This window comes from Lissotriton helveticus, chromosome 3_1, assembly GCF_964261635.1.
Source record: "Lissotriton helveticus chromosome 3_1, aLisHel1.1, whole genome shotgun sequence".
NCBI classification, from domain to species: domain Eukaryota; kingdom Metazoa; phylum Chordata; class Amphibia; order Caudata; family Salamandridae; genus Lissotriton; species Lissotriton helveticus.
The window spans coordinates 946,827,946-946,845,888 of NC_136061.1; the positions used below are offsets into that span (position 1 = coordinate 946,827,946).

General features: G+C 47.4%; 1 protein-coding gene across 1 annotated transcript in view; it reads left to right on the forward strand.

The window, feature by feature from the left end:
- The first annotated feature begins 12,729 nt into the window (after nucleotides 1-12,729).
- Nucleotides 12,730-17,943, forward strand: part of LOC144824185 (putative methyltransferase DDB_G0268948) — a 641,160-nt gene continuing 635,946 nt past the window's right edge. Inside the window, exon 1 of the mRNA XM_078683341.1 lies at nucleotides 12,730-13,026. Coding sequence (XP_078539467.1) covers nucleotides 12,730-13,026 — 297 coding nt within the window. The remainder of the gene's footprint in view (nucleotides 13,027-17,943) is intronic.

Sequence of the window (17,943 nt, forward strand, 5' to 3'; positions counted from 1 at the left end):
ACTGCGTAGTGCACTGTGCAAAATGCTGTTCGTACTGATTGCACAGTGCCGGATGCTTGTCCACACTGTGCAATCAGTGCAAACCGCATCTTGCACAGTGCAAGTTGTCGTTTTCTGCCGCTCAAGTAGATTTGTACTCGAGCGGCAGCTTTCTCAACGTGGACTGGTAGTTTCTCATTGCGAGCGGTTGCGAGCATACGCAACCACTCTCAAGGAGAAACCTGACCTCCCCGCGTTGAGAATCTTGCCGGGAGGTTTATTTTCCATGCTCGCGATAGGCAACTTGATGTTGCTGATTGCAAACAAGGAAAAAGTCTCACCGGGATGTTATTTTGCTCGCTCGCAGTCGCCAACTTGATGTTGAGGACCGCGAGCGAGCAAAAAAATGCCTGCTATGTGCTTTTGCACTGTGCTACGTGCAATTTGTGTAACGCGTAGTTGCCAAACTATGCACGATCTGCGAGCGTAGTCCTACACCCAGGGTTACTTAGGATGAGATTCTAGTACCAGCCACTGTAGTGATTCGGGGCTATGTCCCTTTTCTTGTTAGTGTGTGTACATTTTAGTTGTGACCCTTTGGCATCTTATGTTGCTCTTGTGTTCTGTAATTCGGGTCCTGACTGGTCTCATCGTCATGCCCACATATCTTTTATCACAAGGGCACACCAGATAGATGCATTTGGATGTATTGCAATTAGTGTGGCTCCTCATAGTCCAGATAAATGTGTCTGATAATGCTATTGTTTTGACAACTCTGGTCTGATCACAAACCATACAGGTGTCACAGGGATAATGCCCGGTGACGGGAGGGAGGTATTAGAGTGTTCTCTGTGTGTCGTTTTGCACAGTGCGAGGTCTTGTATGCACAATCATGTCCTTTAGATTTCTTGTCTTCTTGAAGGCGAATCTAGGTAGGGGGAACTCTATCTCACACGTGTTGAGGATGCCCCAGTGCTTCCTAATGATCCCCTAAATGTTTGCGGAATCTAGAGTGTAAGATGTGACACAGGCCAGAGTCTCGGTGGGGTCCTTCTTTGTACTTTGCAACAGTGCTTCTCTGGGGTTGTTCAGAGCTCTGTTGGAAAACTCTGTAATCAATCGTTCTGGATACCCTCTTTGTTTTAGATTTTATTCAAGCATCTTAGCCTCTACTTTGTAATCAGTGGTGGAACTACAATTTCACCTAATGGGTAGGAGCTGTCCAAATGGGAGGTTGTTTTTGCGGGCCCTCGGGTGATGACTCTGGTATATTAATAAACTGTTCCTATAGGTAGGTTTCTTGTACAGGTTGGTGCTAAATCCTGTATGTGTCAGTTGCAGGTTCAGGTCCAGGAAAAGTATATTAGTTTCTGAGATGGTGTGTGTGAATTTCAAGAACTGATTTTGTGTATTCATCCATTCACAAAATTCCTCGCAGGTCAAATGATCACCTTTCCAGAGAACTAAAATATCATCAATTAACCTCTTCCACAAGGTTAGCTTATTGATGTAAGGGTTGTTGGAGTTCCTGATGATGTTCTCTTAGAAGGTGGCCATGTAAAGACAGGCCACACTCGGAGCGAATGTACTCCCCCTGAAAGTACCTTGCGACTGATGGAACAACTGTTACCGGTATTCAAAGTAATTTCCAGTTAATGCCAGTGTGGCACACCCCATGATGAAAGAGATAGGGGTGGGTGAGCTCCAGTCTTCTTTCCTAAGCCACATTTCTATTGCAGCAAGTGTCTCTTGCTGAGGAATATTTGTATACAATGCTTCTACGTCAAGTGTGACTAGAAAGTTGATCTTAGAAGTCTTGTGTGTTTCCTCTATGATGCATAGTATATCAGTCGTGTCTCACACATATGAGGGAGTCTTCTTCACTAAGGGCTGCAAAAAGTGGTTGCAGAATCTTGACAGGGGCTCCAAGAGTGACCCTATTCCGGACACTATTGGCCTCCCAGGTACCAGTGTAGTGCCTTTGTGAATTTTAGGGAGTGGATAGAAATAAGGCACTCTTAGGCCCCTTGTAGTCAAGAAGTCAGCCTCTTTCTTTGATATCCACCCATTGGCTTCAGCATCAACTACCATACTACTGATCTCAGTTTTGAGTCTGGTTGTGGGGTCTACGGAGATAGGGGTGTAATATCTGGTATTACTTAATTGGCGTCTACACTCACGATCATAGTCGTCAGTGGATTGGATCACTGTGACACCCACTTTGTCTGCTTGTTTAATGGTTATACTGACATCTTCTGCAAGTAATCTAGCAGCTGTTTCTTCAGCATTAGATAGATTATGGAAGGGTCTAATAGTGAGGATCCCTGCCAGCTCTTTTAGTACTGCCTTTTCAAATGTAAATATCTGGGGGTACCATCCCATTGTTGGGAGTGAAGGTTGAGGGGTTCCTCAGCCCCGAGTCGTTATTTTCAAGTTGTGGAGTGTCATGAAAGAATGCTGTCAATCGGATGTTTGGGAAAAAATTAACCCTGGGCGTAGTATGCGTAGTGGGGCTAGGCGAAGCTACGTGAAGTGGGCATGAAGCTATGCCCACCCACGCACTTCGCGTAGCCCCACTACGGGCCACCCAACCCCCTCCCACCCTCTTCTACAAACCTAATTTCTGCTTAAAAATACTTGAAAAGTAAATTAAAGGCACTTACCTGGTCCGCGGCGTCCCGGGTCTCCCTCTTCTATTTCGCGCCACGTCTTCCATCCAAATGCGCATGCGCGGCCTCCCACGCATGTGCATTTCTCGGGAGAAATGCACGTGCGCGGGCGGCCGCGCATGCGCATTTGGTAAGTGCCTTTAATTTACTTTTCAAGTATTTTTAAGCAGAAATTAGTTAAGTAGAAGAGGGCGGGAGGGAGGCGGGTGGGGGCAACTATGCTCCATCCACGGAGCGTGCGTAGTGTTGCCTACTACGCCTACTTTGCAAAATGCAAAGTAGGCAACACTACGTACACTCCTGGGCGGAGCGTAGTCTTGCGCCCAGGGTTAGAAAAGATCCTGGATTTCACAGGTATCCCTGAATCTGTCTGTTCTGGGTGTTGGCACATACCCTCGTCCCTTTTCCAGTACTCTTTGCTCAGTTTCGGTCAAGGTCTTGTGGGACAAATTGACCACTAGTTCCTTTAGTTCCTTTTCCCCCTGGTCCGACTCCTGGTCTCTATCAAATGTGCTGCCTGATCCTGCCATTGCACTCCTTTTGGCGTCCCTCTGTTGAACCCTCTTCCTCAACCCACTCACTCCACTTTATCCACACAAACACGGGCCACACACCCCCACTTCATCAAACGGCAAGGAACTAAAGATCTCCGACAAAGAGCCCCTTCCCGGGTGCCCGTTGGGTATTGCAGCGCCGACCCAGCGAAGAGCAGGTCCAGATGATGAAGCATGACACTTAGCTTGCTGGGTGTGTGAGGACCCTAGTTCTGAAAAAGTGGGATCTCTGAATCTCTCTCCTTGAATCTCTCTCCTAATGATAGTGGCTGGTTCTCTGACTTGCATTGACTAGGCACCACCATATGAGGAACAGCATTCCACTAGCTTTTAGAACCTCTGGTTTGCAAAGGCATTGCAGGCTCATGGACGAAGGTCTTCTGGGTGCGACCACCACTTTGAGAGGTAAGTTGGGATGTTGGGGGTTGGTTAGGCACCATCGGTTTGGCAATCCAAGGTCGTGGGGTGTCGGGTGTGGGGTGCCTTTTAGGGTTGGATCTTCTTACCAGCTCCTGGTTGTGGTTGGGGGCACCTTCCGTATTTAGGCTGCAGGTGTCGGATGGAGGCTTGAGGCAGGTCAGTGTCACCGTATCATGGGTCAGGATCACTGAGGAGACCTCCTCGTGGTGTTTGCCCACTCGAGCTCAGGCCGTGTACGGCGGTGCAGAATGGTGCGGATTTGCAGTGTCCCACCAGAGTCAGAGGTTGGAGATTAACAAATCTGGTGTTCACAGGAGACACAGTCTTTATGTTTGAAGGCAGGCAGGCCCTCTGAGGTTTTTCAGGTTGCTGGCAGCAGGACACACTGGGATTTCGCAGGAGCAGGTTTGAGGTGGAGACAGGCTGGTAGGGCTGGGGCCAAGTCAGTGGGTGTCTTCCTCTTGTTTGCTTCTATTTTTTGTAGTTTCTTCTGGTCTGCGGAAGCAAGGTTCAGAGGTGCCACTAAATACTAGATTTAGGGGCATTACAGGTAGGTAAAAGGTTGGGACCAATGGGTCGCCTTCCCTGGGGTGGTTACACGCCCTATTACGCCACCCTCCAGTGGTAGGTGGGCATAAGCCTTTCCCGGGTTGGCTGAGTACCCCCCATCTGCAAGATGGCGAAGACTGAGAGTTATGCTTCACCTCGCCTCCCCAGCTAAGTGGTGGAGGTGGGAGAGGTGGGCACCTCTCTCTTTCTCACTTGTTTTTCCCGCTGGTTTTCCCACCCAAAGTGGGGGTCAGAGCCAGTGGGGACCAGTTGCTGAAAGCAGCAAGTGGCCTGGGGAAGCTTTTAAAGGTGGCAAGCCTTTGCAGCTTCCCCTTCGTGGACCCTGCCCATCCTGGGGGAGGACGCTTGGTACCTCATCCCAGGATGTGCATTGTTTCAGGCCCCCTAGAGCAGCAGGCCCTCGACTAGGCCTGGGTGGTAAATTCCATTTGGCTTGCGGAATTTGCGGAATTTGGGTAATTTCACGTTCCGCAGAGAACGCGAAATGCCCAAAATTCTACGTTCCGCGGCTTCGCAAAATTTTCTGCTTGTTTGCGTTCTCAAAATGGATGTTCGTGAGATATTTCTCCCCGGGCATGCAAACAGCGATCCCAAACAGGAAAAAAGCATTGCGAACACGCAATTCCGTGTGTTCGATGAATTTCTGCATGTTCGCCGAGATTTTTTACAGTTTTGCTGAACTTTGCGTAGCGCGACTACACAAATTCCACCCACCGTACTCTCGACCCAGGGTTCCAGAAACATGTCTGGCGGTGGCAGTCGAAAGCAGCCACTCAGCATGGACACTAGTGGTAGGTTAGTTTTCAGGGGGCATCTCTAAGATGCCCTCTCTGTGCATTTTTCATTAAATCCCACACTGGCATCAGTGTGGGTTTAATGTGCTGAGAGGTTTGATACTACACTTCTCAGTTTTCAGTGTAGCCATTATGGTGCTCTGGAGTTCGTAATGACAAACTCCCAGGACCATATACTCTGAATGGCAGCACTGCACTTACAATGTCTAAGAATGGACTGAGACACTGTATGGGTAAAGGGCTCATGCACCTGCACCCGCACCACTGGTATAGTGCGCACAGCTAGAGGGGTGACTGAGCTATGCAAGGGTAGTGGGTTGTGGGTTTGGCACACAGGGATGTGTGCCATGTCGACTCTTCACTTTGCTCTGCACCAAAACATGCAGCCTGCAAAGGCAGTGTGTGAGTGTGAAGGTACAGGACCTCTAAGGATGGCACAATAAGTGCTGCAGCCCTTTGAGGCCTTCTTTGGTCACAGTGCCCTGGGTACCTGTGGCACCATTTACCAGGGGCTGACCTGTGGCTAGAGATGCAAATTGGGTTTAGGCTTCAATGCAGTTTTATGGAAAGAACATAGGCCCTGGGTACATGATTAGCAGGAGCCCAGGGCACACTCAGTCAAAGCACATTAGCAATTCAGCAAAAAGTGTGGGCAACCATGCAGAAAGAGGGTACTTTCTCACATAACCCCCTCACCCCCAAAGAAAGAGGATGAGACTAAACTGTCCCCGGAGAGTTTAATTTTCTAAGTGGAAGAACCTGGAAAGTCCTTCTGCATTGGCATGGGCAGTTCCAGATCCATGTTCCACTATAAAGTCAATTACCTGTAGGGTGATGGACCACATCAACAATTTAGGATTTTCACCTTTCATCTGCATTAGTCATCTGAGAGGTCTGTGATCAGTTTGAACTAGGAAGTGAGTACCAAACAAGTATGGCCTCAGCTTCTTCAAGTACTGAACCACGGCAAAGACCTCCCTCTCAATGGCACTCCAACACTCCCTTGGGGAGAAGCATTCTGCTTATAAAAGCAAAAAGTTGGTCTTGGCCTTCATCATTGGTCTGGGATAGGACGGCTCCTGTCCCTAGCTCAGACACATCAGTCTGCACAATGAACTGCTTGGTATAGTCTGGAGCTTTGAGAATTGGTGCCTAGCACATAGCCTCTTTCAGGATGTCAGAAGCCTTATGACAACTAACTGTCCAGTTTACCTTTTTGGGCACCTTCTTGAGAGGTGAGTTCTTTGACAGGAGCCACAATGGACCCGTATCCCTTCACACACCTCCTGTAGTACCCAGTCAAGCCAAGGAATGCCCTAACTTTGGTTTGGATTGTTGGAGCTGCCCAGTCCACGACAGCCTGGATCTTGGGCTGTAAGGGTTGTACCTGGCCTCCACCAACAAGGTGGCCCAAGTACACCACAGTTCCCTGCTCTATCTGGCATTTGGATGCCTTGATAGTTAGGCGTGCAGTTTGCAGGGCATTTACAACCTTCTGAAGGTGGACCAGGTGGAGCTAAAGACAGCAATATCATATAGATAAGCTGCACTAAAGGACTCTAAGCCAGCAAGGACTTGATTCACCAACCTCTGGAAGGTGGCAGGGGCATTCTTTAAACCAAAGTGCATAACAGTAAACTAATAATGCCCTTCAGGTGTGGCGAATGCTGTCTTTTCTTTTGTTCCTAGGACCATGCCAATTTGCAAGTACCCCGCAGTTAAGTCAAAGGTACTTAGAAATATTTAGCTGTACCCAATTTATCTATCAGTTCATCTGCTCTTGGGATAGGGTGAGCATCTGTCTTGGTGACAGAGTTGGGCCCTCTATAGTCCAGCACAGCTCCACGCGCTACTGCAGGTGCAAGGTATTCGTTTAGTTCAATGCAAGCGAGGCCAGTGTCGCGCTCAACGCAAAGTGCGTTCCGGGAAGTGCAGTCTAATTAGAGAGTTGCTGCTTGGCTTTTCCGGTGGCGCTACAGAGCAACTGCAAGCAAGAAGCGAAGCCACAGCCGCAGCCGCAGGTGTGGGTGAATCTGTGAGGAGCCGCGAGGAGCAGGCGGAGTCCAAGCCCGCAGAGTCCAAGCTAGCCCAAGCAGGGATTTTAGCAGGGGTGGAACAGCGGTAGCAGGCCTCCGGCCCCCCGGCCCCTCGTCCTCCCGGCACCCGGCACCCAGCACCTGGTATCCAGCATCCAGTGCGGCGGCGGTCATCAGCGGCGGAGGAGAGGTGAGCGGTGGCAAGAGGTGAAGGCAGAGGCGGGCGGGTAGTGGTGAGAGAGGAGAGATAGCACAGTCCACGGCCATGGCCCTGCCCCGCCCCGCCTTGCCTTGCATCGCCTCCCATTGCTCGTAATGCAGCCAGAAGCGCACCAGAAGCGCACCACAGGATCCAGTGGTAGTGGAGAAAGCCTGCACCAGAGAGTCAGAGAGAGTGAGAGAAAGGTGGGACAGTGGAACGGCGAGCACGGATTATCGAGCGCCGAACACGGAACCCCTTCTCCCGTTGTCTCCCCTCTGAACAGTTGCAGCTGCAGCGCACAGCACGAGCACGGAGAACAGGGGGTGAGAGTTGCTGCACTGCTGCAGTGTGAGCTACAGCTGTTGCAATGAGAGTCACAGCGGATGCCACAACACTGGCCGGGCAGCGACCAGCAACCAGTGGCTAGAAGGCCGCTGAACTCCTGCCTGCCTGCATTGCCCCTACCTCAGCCACTGCCATTGCCAACCGTCAGTCTCCTCTCAATCCACCGCGCCTCACGGAGGAGGAAAGCGGACACTCCACCCACGCTTAAGGAGTAAGAAGTGAAGGAGCGAACGGCCCCGGAGAGACCATCCAGGAACGACCGCAAAGGGGTTTTGCCAACGCTCATTCTACACCCAGCTTGGCAGGCGACAAACACCATTTCCATTTCCATTGCCATCTTCACTGCCACCACCACTTCAATTACTCCGCTGCCTGCCATTATCGCCACAACTGCAGCCCAACAGTGTTTCAATCGATGAACATTTAAACAGACTGGCTACAGACTGGATATACCTAGACTCTGCTCGAAAGTCTTCCCTAATCCCACCTCCACGGCCACACGACCCACGCCACCTCAGCTGTTTTATTCCATCGTGGCAAGGCAAGGCCATACCACAGCCGAGGCAAAATCTCAGAGCAACACTGTTTATCAACGGTAAGGCAAATACCAGGAGGGCACTTGGTCATGGGGGTTAAAAAGAAGGGTCGTCAGGCGACGACTTCAGAAAAAAGTCCCACATCCCAACCACCGACCAGCAAGACATTCCGGATGACAAGAAGTAAATCACTAACTGTCAGTCCAAACGAAAGGCCACAAGAGGTAGATCAAAGAGGAACGATCACAAACTTTTTCAAGAAAAAGGGATCTTCAAAAAAGCACTCACGGCTCCGACCAGATCACTTCTTCCAGCACCCCACACCCGGCTCAAGACAGTAGCACACACATTCACAGCAGACGCTTGCCCAACTCCAATTGCGCCCCAGAAGCTGGGACGTCCCTCTGTGAGGAACCCATGGCCGTCCAGGAACAGGCCAGTGCACACTCAAATACACACTCAAAGCCAATAGTAGGACAACAATGGGCCAGCCCTCCCCCTCAGTCCACAGATGAGACACAGGTTATTACAAACGACATGACCACAGCTACAGTTCCCACTGAAAGTCGCCCCACTGCAACAACAATAGTGCAAATTCACCAGTCAAAAGCCCCCGGCTCATCTTCTCAGAATCCGGGTCTAAGCATCTCTGAGCACAAGCACGAACACGAGTTTAAGAATCTTAATTTAACATTCGCCCATCTGGACTACCCTGTTTCAGTGCTGCCAACCGTCGGGAGCTCACAGGTTCTTTTCTTTATAATCTCGAACAAAAGATCGAAAGAACTCTCGACCTAACCCCCATCTCATCGTGGCCCCAAGAATCTCTTTGGGCCCACAAACCAAAAACTGAGAACCCCGCCCGCAATAGCAGTACAGATACAACTACAGATAACCCATCTCAGTTGGAGACAAACAGCATTACCAACAAAGCCCTCCTGTGGCAATCCACCAAGATGGAATTACAGGCAATAGCTGGGCGATTATCAGATATAAGCTTCAAGGTGGAGGCTCTGGCCAACAGGATCCCCCAGTACGAGCTACCCAACTGGGGGGCCTGCTCTTGCCGCTGCTCAGACCTCATCGAGAAATGGGCTTCTCTGCCTGAGGTACTAGCTGAAATAATGGAAATAGCAAAAGGGAGAACCGTGGCACCAACGTCAAACTACAAAGAAGAGCGGGCAAAGCACAACAGCCACACCCCGAAGGTGATACAGACACTCTGGGCCCAAGGGGAAAGAATGACCCAGCTGACAACAGCAAAAGCATAGAGCACATGTCCATCAAGTCAGTCAGCAGTTCACCAGAACCCACAATAGTCCAAAGCCCAAATTATAGGGATAGCGACGACATCGGAATAGCTAGGCCGGAAGACTCGTCAGGTACAACAGACAGGCAGAACCCCCCACTATCAAGGAGAGCTAAAAAGAAGCTAATAAAGAACCAGAAAGAGTTAAAGCAAAAATTGAGACAACCACAACTACTAAAGCTCATGCACCCATCACCGAAGGAGGTGATAAAAGCAAAAGCAACCCAGCTGTATCCAATATTCACAGATAAAAACTGGGGCAAAAGGACTTCCCCGGACTGCCCACTAAAGGGAAAGCAACACAAACAACCCACACCATCAAGCTCCCCCAGCCCAAAGGACGAAAAACCATCAGTAATGCAGACTACCCCAATGGTAGACCAGCCAACGGCAGGAACAGCCCTACCAGTGCCAAGTCGGCTCTCACAGCCAACCCCTCTGATGTCAGTGCCACAAGCAGCCAATCTGCAACAACACCAATCAAGCCCCCAGCATCCAATTAGGACCAACGACGACCAAACCAAGAGGCGGCCAGGAAGCTCGCCCTCAATATTCCTAGGTAACTACAGGTCAGTGCCCACTCCAACAGAAGCAGTGACAAAAAAAGGAGCTGGGGACAAACACCTGAGCGCACTTGCAACAGTCTATGAGGTGGTTCTCACTCCAAGATTTTCAAGCGCAGGACGCCACGATATCCTGAACCGGAGCAATCTCCTACGCCTCTTTAAACACCTGGACACCCTGGACAAGACACAATCAGAGGACATAGAATGGGTGAAATTCGAGAGCTTGAAAGGGGACACACACGGAGACTCCACCATGGTGGGCTTGAAGAATAAAGAAACATGGCAAGCTATCGAGCAAAACTCCATTCTACTTGCGGAGTGGGGCATCGAAGTCCAGACATTATCACCTCCATAATATCCACTTGTCCTTGTCCCAGACAGTGGGAGCAAGGCCACTCGATCCGTCCTAAAAGGGACAATCAGTTTGGGCTCTCCAAACAGAAGTCAGACGGGCCAAAGGGCACCTACAGGAATTAGAATCCTATGTGAACACAATCAACGAGTCATCCACAACATCTCCCCCACCCCCGAACAAAAGGGTCAAGGAAGCAGGCGGTCACAGCACTCCTAGCCGCTACAAAAGTCTGCCCCCCAGTGGGGACATCAGGCTTGACACCACTGTGAAGCCACAACTAACTGTAATCTCCTGGAATATAGCAGGGATTAGCAAGATCTGTAACAATGAAAACCTGAAGCAGTTCCTGGATTGCGGAGACCTAATCTGCCTCCAAGAAACCTGGGCTCTGTCCCCCACCCGTCTGGCCAGGTATTATAAATTCCATGTACCAGCAACGAAAAGGAACATCTTCGGTCGTCCAGCAGGTGGACTATCAATTTTCATAAAACACGAGTGTGCCCTTGTTGCTACTACCATTAACGTGAAATCTCTCGGTCTACAAGCGCTACAGATAAGGGGTCTGAGCATCAGTAAGCATCCAATCCATCTGCTAGTATTAAACTGCTACATTAACCCCGCACAGACCCTAATAAAAGACCAAGTGGAGGCACTGGCAACAAATCTGGAGGATTTGTTAAATAAATACAAAACACACCAGGTCATTTTAGCAGATCACTTTAACCTAAAAGATCTAGACAATTTGGAAACCCTTCCACAAGGATCAGGAAAGGCAGCCCCCCTGCGTGACCATTTCTTTCGCTACAAACTGACACCAACCCACCTTCAGAAATCGTCTCGCATGAGCACGTGGCAGCCACAGCCCACTTTCTGGAACGTGTCCAGAATCGATTACATCTTGATTAGTGGAATACTGGCGGATAGAATGACTGACTTTGAAGTTGTGAACCATCAGGACAGCGACCACAGACCATTAAGAGCTTCATTCCAGCTGGTCATACCGGCCGCCACCCTCTACCAACCTATTGGGGAGTCAAGCGGGGAGGAGACACATACCGCCCTGTGGAGAATCAAGTGGACAGATAAGACAGAGGGGAAACTTCAATCATGGCTGGGTCAGATACAGCAAGGGAACCAGCTGGCATTTGATTCCCCTACAACAAGCTGGGAGCAAATTATTGTGGATATACAAAACAAACTTGGCAATTCCGCACCACAAAACTCAATAATAAAAGGGCCTCCAAAGAATCGGAAACACCTGTCCTCAGCACGTTCGGGAACTTAAACGACTACTGCGCAAGGAACTGAGGGCTTCCCTAAGGAAGAAGCTATGGGAACATAAATAAACTGACATGGAAAGCAAATGGCTAAAAGTTTTTTCCCTCCTCAAACAAAAGAACCCCGCACGACTCTGGAGATTCATCAATCAGCTGAGCAACCGAGGTCCACCGAGAGAGAATGGGGTACCTGAAAAAGATTGGATCCAACATGTGAAACAGCTGTATGAAACAGTCCCCAGTACTGAACTCTCGTCAACGGGCAAGGCGGAGCCAAATAAGGATTTCCAGCAGCTCTGCCCCCAGTCTGAAGCAGCCATCCTAATCCCAGGCCACATCCCAAGGGGTAGCAGCTCCCCGACCGACGTTGATGATATTACATCAACCTGGACAAACATCAGACAGGTCATCAACACCATCAAGCGAATGAGGAATGATGGTGCGCCGGGGCCCAACGGGATACCTGCGCCGGTCTTTAAACAGGCATCAGAGTTCTGGGCGACACTCTTAACACCGCTGTTCAACTACACTTATCTGACCCCTATAATCCCCGACTCTTGGAGGGGTTCTATACTGTTTCCAATCTTTAAAAAAAGGTGAACGCTCAGAGCCTTCGAACTATAGACTCATTGCCCTGCTCGACTTTGAGGCCAAGGCATATGCACACCTACTACTCAGCGATCTAGAAAAATGGGCAGAAGAGGAAAATATAATACCTACGTATCAAACTGGCTTTAGGTCTAGGGCATCTACAATAGATAATGTCCTGGCGTTAGCACATCTCTCAGCCAAGGCAACCTCGAAGAACCACCCCCCACTATTTTGCTGCTTTGCGGACTACAGCACAGCATTCGACAAAGTGGATAGAAAACGCCTATGGTGGAAATTAGAAAAGTGGGGGATTCCAACAAAACTTTTGAAGGCAATTATGTCATTATACGAGGCCACTTGGGTACGGGCTAAAACAAGCACTCGTACTGTCACTCGCAAAATAGCCACAGCAAATGGGCTGAAGCAGGGGTGCGTGCTCGCCCCCATCCTATTTAATCTATATACCGCGGATTTGGGTGAGTCCCTAAAAGGTGCCAGTCTAGCTGCCCCCAGACTAGGAAGACTGATGTTACCAGTTTTACAGTATGCCGATGATTCAGCCATTATGGATCACACAAAGATAGGCCTACAGAGACCTTTAACAGCCCTAAACAGCTTTAACACTGCCAATAGCCTGACAGTCTTCAAAGGGAAAACTAAGGTGATTATCTTCGGATCGTACCATCAGAAACGGCAAGCACAGTGGCAGCTGGGAAATGCTCAAATTCACTCTGTGACCTCTTATAACTATCTGGGGGTCTGGTTCTCGGAACGGGCCAAAGCAAATATCCATCTCAATCAGCTGGCCTCGAAAGCCAACAAGGTAACACATTTGCTAAGACCTAAATTTCATGGCCCATGCCAATCAAACGGCCTCCAATGCCTTCTACAAACTTCGATTGGTAAAGAAGATTATTCCTTTTCTCCCCACCAATGTGGGAAAGACACTGGTTAGCGCAATGGTCCTATCAGCACTGGACTACTGCAATGGCTTGTTTGCAAATGCCCAAGTTAAGACAATTAAGAAATTGCAAACAATCCAAAATGCAGCAGCCAGACTTCTCCTCAATATTCCCAAATTTAAACCTATATCCGAATCCTTGAGAAGTCTCCACTGGTTACCTGTTAGGAACCGAATTAAATTTAAGACGTTATGTATCGTCTATAAGGCACTTCACAATCAAGCGCCTCAATTCCTGTGCGACCACCTTGTCCCGTACATTCCCACTCGAATGTTACGATCTGCAGGACAGAATGACCTGGTAGTGCCACGGACTAGATTGGTCAATTGGGGAGACAGACGTTTCCTAGCTGCCGCCCCAAGATTGTGGAACACGCTTCCACAGACAATAAGATCAAGCCCAAATCTACTGTCCTTCAGGAAGAAAGTAAAAACCTGGCTATTCAACCTCTGAAAACCTGTATAGATCATATAGGAGGGTAAAACAGTACAGCGCCGAGATGCCTGCGGGCAATTGTTTGCGCTTAATAAATGCCAAAAATAAATAAATAAAATAAATAACTAAGCCTGAACCCCATCAGCCCCTCTGCAAGTTCAATACTGATAGCTTTAAGAGCAAAGCTCCTTCCTGCAATCTCCTACGGACACTTGGCCCTCCCTGGGAAGCTGGACGCCCTTCTTAATTCTGCCCAAGTCAAGGCTTACAAGTCAGTGTTACAAATACCAAGGTCTGTAAGAAGAACCAGGCTGAGACTGGAGCTTGGCCTAGCAAGGCCAGATGTGATCAACCAGGGGGAGCTTATCAAGTTATATCTAAGGGTATTAAAGGCCCCGGCTAACTCCTTAAAACAGCACTTGAGATCTATTTTTGAAGACCCAGCATCGACATGGCACACTAGGTTGGTAAAAGCAACCATGGCTCTTAAATTAGTGGAAGAAAATCTCACGCGGCAGGATATCCCGCTGAACGTATGGAAGAGAGCCATTAACAAACACGTATATGAAATCTCCTTCGAACTTGATTACAACTCCCTTCGTCGAAGCCCTTCTTTGGAACTGCTAAATAAGTCATACTCAGTGGGCAAAGCACAACCATACCTAAGCGAGGCTATTTCAACACCGGCCCGAACCAAAATACTAACCATGAGGCTGATCACACTCGGGATAGTAGATTTTAACCCCGCTTGGGCCAATAGAGGGGACCCTACATCCTGTAGGCTATGTACATATAAAAGGGAATCCTGGCTGCAACTTCTTTGCTGCTGTCCTTATTTCAAGAACGATCATCGGCGACTGCTGCGCCCGATCTGCCTCAATCAAAGCATAACAACATACTCGGCAGCATCAGCCCTGTGTTTGTCAACCACCACCACTATGACATTAGCAAGACTGGCAAAATTTGTTCACCAAATTAGACCAGCACTAAAAGCCCACAACGATAGCATTTCGTCATTCAGGAAGTTGACTCCAAATGCAACGGATCAGAGTTGAAGTGAACTTGCTATGTAGTATCATTGTCAGTGCCAGTTATACGCCCACCTATGAAAGAAACTAAAAAGACTTATTCCTACACCTATAAGGCTGGGAAAGGCCAATCAAATGGGACCAAGACTGGGGGTGCCGTACCCTTCTCCCTATTCGGTTCCTTTTTAAATCAATCTTTTAACTATTACAGACATACACCTTTCTGTTTTTTTTTAAAACAAGCAAAAGGATGTTATTGTTATCTGAATTTTCTATTTCTACTGTAAAGATTTTAATTAATTGTACAGTTAATAAACAAATACAAATATAGTCCACAGAGAACCTAATTTCTCTCTTTCCACCCTGTGGATGAGGTTTGGGGACTAGAACCACTGGGATGGCCCAGGTGCTCTCAGAGGGTTCAATAACCCTTAACTCCAGGATTTTGCTGACTTCAGCTTTGATGCTTTCCTTGACTTGATCAGGCTGTCAATAGATTTTGTTTTTGACAGGCCAAACTGTCACCAGTGTTCACATCATGGGTCCACCAGTTTGTCTGACCAGGGGTCAAGAAAAAGAGCCTAGCATACTGCTGCAAGACTTGCTTGCAAACAGTCTGCTGTTGGGCAGAGAGGGTGTCTGAAAAGAGAACTCCAGTATCAAAATTTTCCCTCATCGACCAAATTATTTACATACAGAAATTATTTCACATCATTTCATTATTCACTTCAAAAAGTACACCTTATGAACACAGCATTTTACCTCAAAGATTCATTTTTATTTGTATCAAAATCCTTCATTATTTTTTTTATTTTTGATATATTTCATTTATTTTTTCTAGATTTAGTCCATTTAGCACTTAACAAGCAGTAGACATCAGTTCTACAATGCATATGTTCGTCGATACATATATTTCTCTGCTACTTTATACTGTTTCTAAAAAATACTTTTTACATAAAAAACACACCTAATAACAATAAGTCCCCCTAGACCACTTCATTCATGCACCACAACTCTCATACCACTATTTCCACTCTCACAAAATCAAATACCAACTATATCCCAACTAGGTACTCAAGATGTCTCTATAAAAATATATGAGACCCAGTCCGACCATAGCACACACTAAACCGTGACTCGTAAACCGGAAGCATAATATTCCAGCGAGTACCGGATAGTTTTCATTTTAATTAGAGCAGGGGACCCCCAGAATAAAGTCATTCTTGGTACTCCTAGCTTTATTTTAACTCACACTCACACGTCTACGCACTTCTGGCCCCACACCCACACTTCATCTAAACGGTAGTTGGATAAAAGATCTCCGCCAAAGAGCCCCTCATTGAGGTGTCGCCCGTTGGGTATTGCACCGCCGACCCAACGAGGAGCAAGCCCAGATGATGAAGCATGACACCTGAAAGGGTGTGTGAGGGCATTACACCCAACATAATGGATGCCCAACTGTAGGACTCCTTGAGACCCCACAACATCCTTCACACCACAGGGACACGTACATTCCTCTAGCTTAGGAACAGCCCAGCTTTTTTGGTAATTACTCATTATCTGAGGGCACCACTGAGGCTGGACCTACCATTCACTAGGAGTGGTGAATGCCCTTCTTCAAACAGACTTCTCCCTCTTTTTGTAAATAATGGTCCTTAGCAGTCCCAGCCAACAGCTCCTGGAGCTTTTGTTTGGTGGGATGGGACTCCGTGGTTATATTTTTAAATTTGCATAAGGATCATACTTCCTTGAAAGACAAGTGAAGGTAAGAGGTGAGGTTGAGCTCCTCAATCATTTCCTCTATGCCATTGTGGTTATTTTCACTATCAGCTGGATTCTTGTTTTAAAGAAGAGTGGAGGCAGCACCAAAGACGAAGTGACACAGGACCAGAGTTGTATCAAAAATATATTTTTCTTTTTATTTTCAAATTTTCAAAGTGCACAGGACAGCCAACGCGTTTCGCTCCCCAACCGTGGGAGCTTCGTCAGGGCAAAAAAAAATATATTGGATGGTTAGTCTAGCTGTAGTGCAATGAAGTTGACAAAGAAGCTGGCCAATATTATGGGTTCAATTGAATCCGTCGCGGGCCGTGTTCACAAGACAAAGCCTTGGAGCAAGTGTGTTAGCAGCTTACCATGGACTGCATATACATCGTTTTACACCGAGCCTACTTAGAATAGAAATATTCAAATGAGTAATTATTTTTTCTCAACTGGCGATGTCATTCTTAAGGCCCGTGACGTCTGTTTACACCTCTATTCCTGATATTTGGAATCTTTGCACTAGCTTGCTCTTTATAATATTGGCCAGCTTCTTTGTCAACTTCATTGCACTACAGCTAGACTAACCATCCAATATATATTTTTCTAAAAGTCTACAGGGACTTAACCAATGCCCTAGCAAGACTTTTAGTAATTTCGCAAATAAAATGCCCTTTTGAAAGATCTTAATTCTAAAGACAATTTAAGAGGTGTGTTGTGTGATCAGGTGGTAACCAAGTAGTCCAACAAATGTAAAGTTGTATATCCCACCACTGATCCACCAATGTAGGAAGCTGGCTCTATATATACTATATCCAAGTAAGGTATAGTGTGCACAGAGTCCAGTGGAAGGTAGGCAGTGGTAAAAGTAGATAGAACCTTACGCTCTATTTGGGGTAGTGTTCAGCATTTTTTGTACACACACAATCACCAAATGATTTCACACACTCAAAGACTGAACTTCAGACCAATTGTTTTTGTATAAAAACATTCTTTTAGTTAATTTATTTTCTAGAACCACACAAGCCTCGCACAGGTAAGTGATAAATACTTTGCAATAAATATACAGTTGAAATACAGTTTGGATTTGTAATGGTATGTACACTTTGTTTTGACTTACCGTATTATTTCAGAGAAATGAAATGCTTTGTAAATACAGTAGATAGACTTGAATGGGATTTTCAGTAAAATACCAGGTAAGTAACTTTTTACATTACTTTTCCTACACCTTGTAAGATACCTGGATACTACTCTGGAACATTTCCAGTAAACAGGTAAGTAAAAGTATGTTTGTTAAATAATGACATTTTATAGAATTTCTTTAGTTTTTCAAACTTCACACTTAAAAACTTTTCCAAGAAAAACAGTCAATGTATCCTATGGAGGAAGATAGTGTTATCGGTTTTAGTATTTGGTAGTGGCAGTTAAGGTTCTGGGGGTGGACTCAGGGGTCCCATATGGTCAGGGATGCACTCTTGTTACACCCTCAGCAGCACTAGGGCAGCAGGGTGCAGAGTGCTGAGGCACAATGTTATCCAATGGGGGATACGGGGC